At 45.6% G+C, this 9,441-nt stretch overlaps 1 protein-coding gene across 1 annotated transcript; it reads left to right on the top strand.

The window, feature by feature from the left end:
- The first annotated feature begins 5,773 nt into the window (after positions 1–5,773).
- Positions 5,774–6,999, top strand: LOC122558680 (leukotriene B4 receptor 1-like). The gene has a single exon (XM_043707467.1). The coding sequence runs from the start codon at positions 5,783–5,785 to the stop codon at positions 6,755–6,757; it is 975 nt and encodes a 324-aa protein (XP_043563402.1). The 5' UTR covers positions 5,774–5,782; the 3' UTR covers positions 6,758–6,999.
- Positions 7,000–9,441: the final 2,442 nt, after the last annotated feature.

Genomic DNA, 9,441 nt, shown 5'->3' with positions numbered 1-9,441 from the left:
TGTTCATTCTGGGGCCCTTGGTAGGAACACTGCTAGCAAAATCAATGGGAGGAGTCCATCCAAGTCCAGATTGTGGCTGTGTATCTGAGTGGGTGTGGTTTGCTTCCTCCACCAATGGATTGGTGACCATCATGGAGAACGGGATTTAAAAGATCACACACCATGGCTGCCAGAGGTGCACATCGTCCTTCGTCCAGGAACCCAACACATCAGTGACAAGGTGAGAGGGAAAGGATGCCTGGGTTCTCGTTCTCAAGTTAACGGAGCGTGTGTTTTTCAGAGGAAGTAGTGTGGCTTACTCCTGCTCCTGGGGGCTTGAGTCTACACACATGTTCCTTAGCAACCTCCTCTCCCCAGCTGGGGCTCCACTACCTCAAAAGGTTACAATATCAGAGAAAGAACCGGTACTTGGACAGGAGGCTGGCAGTGTGCCAGAGATCTTGAAGGCTCCACCTCAAGCGCAAGAATGCTACTCATCGTAGAACTCGGAAAAGGATTAAGGAGACCACCCAGATGCACTAGGGGTTCATAGTTGACTACAAGATTGAGTCAAAAAGTGTGGCACTGGAAAAGTGCAGCCAGTCAGGCAGCATCCGAGGAGCAGGAGAGTTGACATTTCAATTATAAACTCGTCATCAGGAATATGATCCTGATCTGCAGTCCTCACTTTCCCCCCTATAAGATTTAGACATTAAGTCTTCTTTCCATTGTGTTGCTCATTAAATCTGGAGGAGAAAGTGAGGGCTGCAGATGCTGGAGATCAGAGCTGAAAATGTGTTGCTGGAAAAGCGCAGCAGGTCAGGCAGCATCCAAGGAACAGGAGAATCGATGTTTTGGGCATAAGCCCTTCTTCAGGATTCCTGAAGAAGGGCTTATGCCCGAAACGTCGATTCTCCTGTTCCTTGGATGCTGCCTGACCTGCTGCGCTTTTCCAGCAACACATTTTCAGCATTAAATCTTGCACACATTCTTCCTGTTTCTCATTCTAAAGCTTGGTGCCCTGAGAGACCTCACCTACAACCTCAGGTCTCCCTCAATGGATTTGCAGTGATGGACTAAACTGCATTCATTCAGTTCCTCAACCTAGTACTGTGCCCTATGCAGCTGTGCACTGGCTGGGTCACAGTTGTCCTGAGGTTATATGCCAGCAGCACATTTCAAGAAGCAACTGGATACCTGTGCGGCATCTCCCAAACCCAAACAATACACCTGACGTGTCACTGGTACCATTTTCTCCAGCTTACATCTGTTTATAACCTTCCCTGTGATCGGGAGAGCCATGCAGCCTGGGCACTGGGATTCTCCAACACCGCTGGCTCCCACCAAATGCACTATACACTGCACCCACGTTGCTATGAGAATGCCCCGTCAGCAACTTGCAGAGTTGGCCAACTGAAAGGACTTCCACCAGGGACACAGTAAAACAGACCGTTGGAGCACTGCGGCAGGGCTTTGTACTACAGCCTGGGCAGGGGTGTACAGTATCACCGTGACATACTGTGACAGTCACAACTGAAGCTGACAAAGGGCAATGTCCCAGAAGCAATATCTCAAATGGAGGAAGAAAAGCAGTCAACTTAGAATGAGGGTCTGGAAATTGACTGGGGGGGGGACATCCAAGAGACCATGACAAAGTTATGCATCATTGCCATCAGACAGAATGGAACTGAATCTTGCCTACAGGAGGATTGAGCTGGGTCTGCACTTCCTTCCATTGCATTACTTTTTGTTGGTTATATTGCAAACAGCCTCTGGCCAGGCCCCAGTACACATGACCCTGGTACTTTTTGCACCCTTGAATTTTTCTGTTGCTGAACAAATGTCTTTTTCCTCAGTGTTGTCCATATTAAAGTGCACCAACTTATCTGTAGTCAATGATGTGATCTCTGCATCCTGAGGCTATCTGCAATCAGCGAGTCAGTGAGAAACAAACAATCCTCGGCCATTACAATCTCCGGGCAAGATGGCGGCAGAGTAGCAGGGCAGAGTGCACCTGAGCCCAGAGCTTATCTGCTCCACCCGCTTTTCCTTGTTTTTGTTCCTTCTTGGCTTTTTCTAAACTTTTAACCTGACTGACCTGCTGTGGGGAATCTGGGCAGCATCAAGGTGTCCAGTGTGTTGGAGACAAGGTTTGTTTCTGGTGGTGGTGGTGGAGGGAGGTGAGTTTGGGTCCAGTGCTCAGTGTGGGACTCAGCAGCTTCAGCAGTGGCTGCATTGCCAAGACTGGTCCAGAGCTCACTCATGGTGACATCATCAGTAGAGGCAAGATGGCGGTGAAGAATGGCAATATGGTTCTGCAGTGGTGGTACGGTGAAGGGACTCATGGCAGGCTGACTGTTTGGTGCTGGTGATGGTCTCAGTGTCGGGGTGGATTCAGGCCCATGGCTAAGGCGCTTAAGAAGGACTGTGATGTCAAACTTTTAACTTTATTTCTTTATCTTTCTAGTTTATATCTAAGATTTTGGACCTAGGTACTTTTGTACCGGAAAATGGCGACTTTGTACAAGTTTCACTGTACTTCTGTACATTCAATTCTTCTATAACGTGGTTGGTGTGTTCTTATGCAATCCCATGTTATAGAAAAATTGCACTACAGAAACAGCGCTCAAAGTGTTGGCGATGTAATCGCGTTATAGCCAACACGTTTTAAAAGTTTGCGCTATAGAAACAGTGTCCCCAATTCATCAATTGCGTTACTGCAAATTTGCGTTGACAAAACATGCATTATAGCAGAATGACCTGGATCCCTACTTGGCTCAGAGTACACGTGACAACAAAAATTAACTCTAACTCTACAACTGCTTTCATTTTTGCAATGTCTCATCTCACACATGGCTGTGACTTCCTCAGGTCTGACAGCAACAAAGAAATTACAGCCAACTTTTTAAGAGCAAATTTGAACACATATATATAAAAATGCAAGATTATTTGTGATGAAGTGGTACCCATGCCACCCAGTTGCCCTCAGTAGGTTTCCATCTTCCTTTCTCTCCTGTCTATGTTCAGTCCTTATAACCGCAGCTGAGGTTGGTCCTGTTGAACAGGATGCCTTGGTTGGTGTCAAGGGGACGGTTGGGCTTAGATGGCCTGGACCTGCTAAGGCCACCCAGCTCAGATGCTGGCTCAAAACCCTTGGCTTGGACTTCTGCAGGCTCGGGCATCACAGGCAATGGGGAGGTGGAGGGACCAAGCACCCCCGGATTGTCCTGACAGGAAGCTTCAAGTGGTCCTATCTTCTCCTCCCTGTGAATATCTGCTAGCACCACCCTGTCTCCCTGAGAGGAAGGGGCATCTGGAGTGAGGCCTACGTCCCTCACTCCCTTCTTGCTTTGCCGTTGGTGCATAGCACTGTAGCTAGGGCAATGAGTACAGTCCAAAGATGTGTAGTTTAGGTGGACTGGCCATGCTAAATTGCCCATAATGTCCTGGGATGTGCAGGTTAGGTGGATTAGCCTTGGGAAATGCAGGGGTGGATCAGGGTGGGATATTCTTTGGCTGAGGTGGGGGTGGGGTGTCAGTGTGGACTTGATGGACTGAGTGGCCTGTTTCCACACTGTAGGGATTCTATGTGCAGGTCTTTGTGCAAATCTGGCCGCTACTGAGTGTCACTTGAGTCTACACAGTTCCAGGTAGACTGTCCTTTGAGACAGTCAGACACACGCATATAGGAGCCACAATGGTGTTGCTAATATTGGTGGGCTTGCCCATTTTTTTTGATTCAGCTTACTGACTAACTCTGACAAAGCTGTCCGCATCTGCTGAGCTTCTTTGCACTTTTTGATAAAATCATTAACAGACACACCTTCAGCTCCTCTCCTGCCTGGGGCTGGACAGGTGCCAAGTCTCTGACAGTGCTCTGCATGTCAGTGGCCTGGGGTGTGCCTTCCTTGACTAGCTGCGGAGAAGTGTCAGTGATGTGCTCATCAGATTGTGCTCCTGAGCCTAGTCTAGAAAGACAACTCCTCGAGGGAGAAGACTCTGAGCTACTGGAGGGTGCTGGGGGAAGCCTTGCTGGTGCATTTCCTGAGGGTTGAGTTGCTTTCTCCTCAGAGGTGGACATAAGGGTTCACCAGTTCTGGACCTTCTCCTCCTGGAAGTTCACTGGGAGTGGGGTGTGAGTTGTGTAAAAGGGCTAAAAGTGAGTACACACTGTCATTAATGGCACTGCCCAATGAAGCGTACTCAGACGGATATCCACAGAGGTCTCTGCATCACCTGACGCGATTATCCTCCTCTCCAGCTGATTCCAGCACATTTCTCTTCATATGGGTTGAGAAGCTCATTGCCCACCACCCTGCCCACTGTCTTCACCTGCTCTGCCCAGTTCTGAGACAATTATTCCTGCAGAGAGAGGGATTGAGTGTGATGGCAGTGATTGGAGCGATGTTAATCATGAGGCAAGGGAGGAGAGGTGATGAGGTGTTGCCAGTGAAAGAGTAGGGAGCACAGAGGGCAGGAAGGGTTAGTAGTTTGGAAGGGTGAGGTCACTGAGAACAATTGAGTCGACATGATGCATGAGCAATCGAGAGAGAGAGATGCGTGCAGTGGCAGAGTTAGAGTGAGTGGTGGCCCAGTGAGTGTGAGGTGGGAGTACCTCCCTCACAGAGTGCATGACGTCATTTATCTTCTTTTGGCTGCCATGTTATGTTTGGCATGCGCACTGCATTGACTCCACCCAGGGTGAGTCAATAAGGTGATAGGATAAGGTGATGTCCCATCTTCCAACCAGCCCGTCCACCAGCTCTTCCAGGTCCCATCTGTGCCTTGTCCTCAGTGACGACAATCAAACAGTGCACTGTGAGGCCAGATTCTGGCTTCTAGCATCTGACATGCTGAGGATCTAGAGTTTAAGTATGGTGCTGGCAGTGTGAACGTCACCAAGTAGTAAGCACTTTTACTGCTCCTGGAGCAAGATCCCCTGAGTCAGACACCAGAGGCCTATTTCCAACTAATGAGCCAAAAAACAAACAATGAGAAAAATCAGTACTGGCCATTGTAGACCAGCTGCTGTAAATCTCAACCAAGAAAACTTTCGACAAAAATAGAAAAATTCAGCTGCAAATTTCCAAACGATAACAGAACTATTAGAAAACATGTCCACTGGGACTTGACCAATGTAGCCTCTACCATTGACTTGTAACTGGGTTACATATGGCATCCGGTTGATTAGTTGAGCATGCGACTTGACATGAAATTTCTGATGTGGATCAAAGTTTGGTTTTGGAATCACGTTCCAGGTTCTTTCTGCTTTAAGAATTTGTGTTCCAGTCATCTGACATGATGGGAACACAATATCTCGTGACTGGAACATGTCTTATGTGCTCCCATCCAAAAATAACTGAGAAATCAAAGCCTGGAAAGTTGGTGCCCTTTAATAAGCTGAATTGGTTGGAAGTGACTTCCCTTTATTGTCTGCTGCAAAGAGTCACAAATAACGTTGAGCAATACTCTTTCTCTCAAAGATGAAGAAATATTTTAGAGGATCATAAACATGGCATTTGAATATAGCAGCCAAAGCCCTAAAATAAATGTGGGGGCAAATTATTAAAGAATTCATACAACATCACACAAAGTTACAGAGGGTTGTTCAGTTGCGTTTCCCAATCCCTGAATCCAGTCAACAGCAGAAAGGGTATTTTATGTAGTTAGTATTGATATTTTGTAATCTTAGCGCATGACACTGGAAATAGCAGTATTTGCTAACGTATTTGGCAAGTTTCATTAAGGAACTGAACTCATATAAAATACCCTGAAGTGTTGGCCAGGGCTCATAACAATAAGGATGGAATCGAACAATGCAACAGAAACAGCTCTTCAAGCAGTGGCCGGCACCATTCTTGGATTAACATGCATTGTTGGGATTCCAGGGAATTCACTTGTCATCTGGGTCATCTTGTATAAGATGAAACAACGTTCACCCACTGTTATCCTGATTGTGAACCTGGCGTTTGCTGATCTGATCGTGTTGGTCACTTTGCCACTGTGGATTTATTCCATTTGCAACAGTTGGGTCTTTGGAGAAACCTCGTGCAAAGTCCTGGGCTATCTCCTTTACTGCAATCTGTACAGCAGTGTGTTCTTCATCATGCTGATGAGCATAAACCGCTTCTTGGTTATTGTGTATCCATTTGCCTCCCAGCGATGGCAGAGGACAGAGCGTGTTTGCAAAGTGGTCCTTATTGTTTGGGGTTTGGCCTTTGCGCTCTCAGTTCCCAACCTTTTAACCAGGAAAGTGGGCATCATCAATGACCACCCTCAATGCTTCGGTGGTCAGTATGATTCCAAAGGCCAGCATATATCATGCCTTGTGTTGGAAACCCTGGCTGGATTTGTAATCCCTTTTACAGTTCTGGCAACCTGTTACGGATTGGTTGCAAAACGGGTGGGTCGGATGACCTTTAAGAGCAAACACAGATCTGAAATGCTAATTATTAGCATTATTGTGGCGTTTCTAATCTGTTGGTTTCCATACCATGTGTTCAACGTGATTGATCTGGTTTCCTTGACACTGGACTCCGACACATCCAAGACGCTGACAACGGTTTCTGAGGTGGGCACCTACATTACAGCAACGTTAGCGTTTATTAGCAGCAGCGTCAATCCCCTGCTTTACGCGTTCGCTGCGCGGAATTTGCGGAATGGGTTGCGCTCGTCAGTGATGGCCAAGGTATTTGAACAAATAGCTCAGTACACCACCAATGAAAGCAAGATGGAACGCGAAGATGCAACAAATATGGAAAGTGTGGAAGGACTGTAAACACTTGCTGCGTTGTTAATAATGCCACCTCGAGAGAAAAAAAGCAGCATTGTGTCTGATATACACAGTGCAGCAGAAAGAGAAGAGCATTCGCCTTGCGAGGTAGCGGATGCCATTTTTGCATGCTTTAGAAATCCGCGTTACATTATGTACGCTCTGTTTGAATCATTTGCCTGTCGAATTTGTCCTTGTGCAAGTTGATTACGTGTGCATCATTTATATTTACCACTGAATTACTAAAACAAAAAGCCCAATCCAAACAATTACTAAAATGTGACATTTTATGCATTGGTGTTTGAATATTCTCGCAGTTTTGCATGTCTCGCTGTTTTTCCCGGCGAGAACCGAGACAGTCAAGTTCCATGGGCTCCGCTCAGCCCTCCGCCACCTCATTATCTCTGAACTGAAAGAGGAAAGAGTTAATCCCATATCACTGGGAGACCATAAGAAATAGGAACAGAAGCAGTGCATTCTGTCCTTGGAGTCTATTTACAGGGATCAAAGTAAGCCTTCCTGCTTATCCTGATGGGTCATGTTTGTGCTGTTGATGACCGTGCATACCTGTGGGAGTCAAAACCTGACTGCTCTCTCATCCTGCTGACTAGCCGAGGGGGGCAGTAGACGTGAGTTAACACATTGCAAAGTACCTACTGTAAATGTTTCAGCGCAGCCGACTTGAAGACTTCTGAGATGCTACACCGAAGGGAGCTAAGAAACTGAACTGCGCACACTTTTATTCCTAATGTGGCACTGTTTCGTACCTATCCTATTATTTTGCAGAAGGGAATTTTTAATTGCAACTCCAACATGATCTGGGTTATTCTTTCCCTTTGATATGTTTATAAAATACTTTGTTTTCCAATCTGATTTACTGATCTCTCTGCACATTTTCATAGCCATTCCACTCAACTTTTCTCTTTCTCTTGGATAGTTCATTTATTTTGGTAACTTAAAATCATATCTGTCCTAGGTTTGTCATACGACTCAGATGTCACATTTTACTTTTTCGTTCAAGGGAAATTTAACGATCACCTCTCATTTATTTTGAGCATGTAATTAGTTTGTACCTTAATCCTCTCTTGTTGGACATTATTAATTGTTTGTCGACTGATTATCATAAGAACTTAAGACAAAGGAGGAGTCGATTCCTTTTCAAGCCTGCCCTGTCATTAACAAACTCATGACCGCTCATCATACCCCCTGCTCCCGGATGGTTCAAAGATCTGTCGATCATGTCTTGAACTACTTTCAGTGACCTAGCCTTCACAACTCTGGGGAAGAGAACTCCAGACATTCCAGGAGAAGAATTTCCTTGACGTATAAATGCTACAAGAAGGATAGAAAGGGGTACGGGGGGGGGGTGGGGTGGCGTTTTTGATAAGGGATAGTTTTAGAACTGTACTTAGGGAGGATATTCCTGGGAATACATCCAGGGAAGTTATTTGGGTGGAACTGGGAAATAAAGAAAGAGATGATCAACTTATTGGGATTATTATAGACCACCTAATAGCCAGCACAAAATTGAGAAACAGATTTGTAAGGAGATCTCAGTTATCTGTAAGAATAATAGGGTAGTTATGGTAGGGGATTTTAACTTTCCAGAGACTGGGACTGCCATAGTGTTAAGGGTTTAGATGTAGAGAAATGTGTTAAGTGTGTACAAGAAAATTTTCTGATTCAGTATGTGGATGTACCTACTAGAGAAGGTGCAAAACTTGACCTACTCTTGGGAAATAAGGCAGGGCAGGTGACTGAGGTGTCAGTGGGGGTGCACTTTGGGGCCAGTGAACATAGTTTTATTAGTTTTAAAATAGTGATGGAAAGGGATAGATCAGATCTAAAAGTTGAAGTTCTAAATTGGAGGAAGGCCAATTTTGATGGTATGAGGTAAGAACTTTCTAAAGCTGATTGGGGGCAGATGTTCGCAGGTAAAGGGACGGCTGGAAAATGGGAAGTCTTCAGAAATGAGATAACGAGAGTCCAGAGAAAGTATATTCCTGTCAGGGTGAAAGGAAAGGCTGGTAGGTATAGGGAATACTGGATGACTAAAGAAATTGTGATTTTGATTAAGAAAAAGGAGGAAGCTTATGTCAGGTATAGACAGGATAGATCGTGTGAATCATTAAAAGATTATAAAGGCAATAAGAGTATACATAAGAGGGAAAACAGGAGGGCAAAAAGGGGACATGAGATAGCTTTGGCAAATAGAGTTAAGGAGAATCCAAAGGGTGTTTACAAATACATTAAGGACAAAAGGGTAGCTAGGGAGAGAATAGGGCCCCTCAAAGATCAGCAAAGCGGACTTTATGTGGAGCCGCAGGAGATGGGGAAGATACTAAATGAGTATTTTGCATCAGTGTTTACTGTGGAAGAGGACATGGAAGATATAGACAGTAGGGAAATAGATGGTGAAACCTTGCAAAATGTCCAGATTACAGAGGAGGAAGTGCTGGATGTCTTGAAATTGATAAAAGTGGATAAATCCCCAGGACCTGATCAGGTTTACCCTAGAGCTCTGTGGGAAGGTAGAGAAGTGATTGCTGGGCTTCTTGCTGAGATATTTGTATCATCGATAGTCACAGGTGAGGTGCCGGAAGACTGGAGGTTGGCAAATGTAGTGCCACTGTTTAAGAAGGGCGGTAATGACAAGCCAGGGAACTATAGACCGGTGAGCCTGACCTCAG

The sequence above is a fragment of the Chiloscyllium plagiosum genome, chromosome 17, assembly GCF_004010195.1.
Source record: "Chiloscyllium plagiosum isolate BGI_BamShark_2017 chromosome 17, ASM401019v2, whole genome shotgun sequence".
NCBI classification, from domain to species: Eukaryota; Metazoa; Chordata; class Chondrichthyes; order Orectolobiformes; family Hemiscylliidae; genus Chiloscyllium; species Chiloscyllium plagiosum.
Note: the sequence above shows the minus strand (reverse complement) of the source record. Positions and strands in the feature narration are given on the sequence as shown.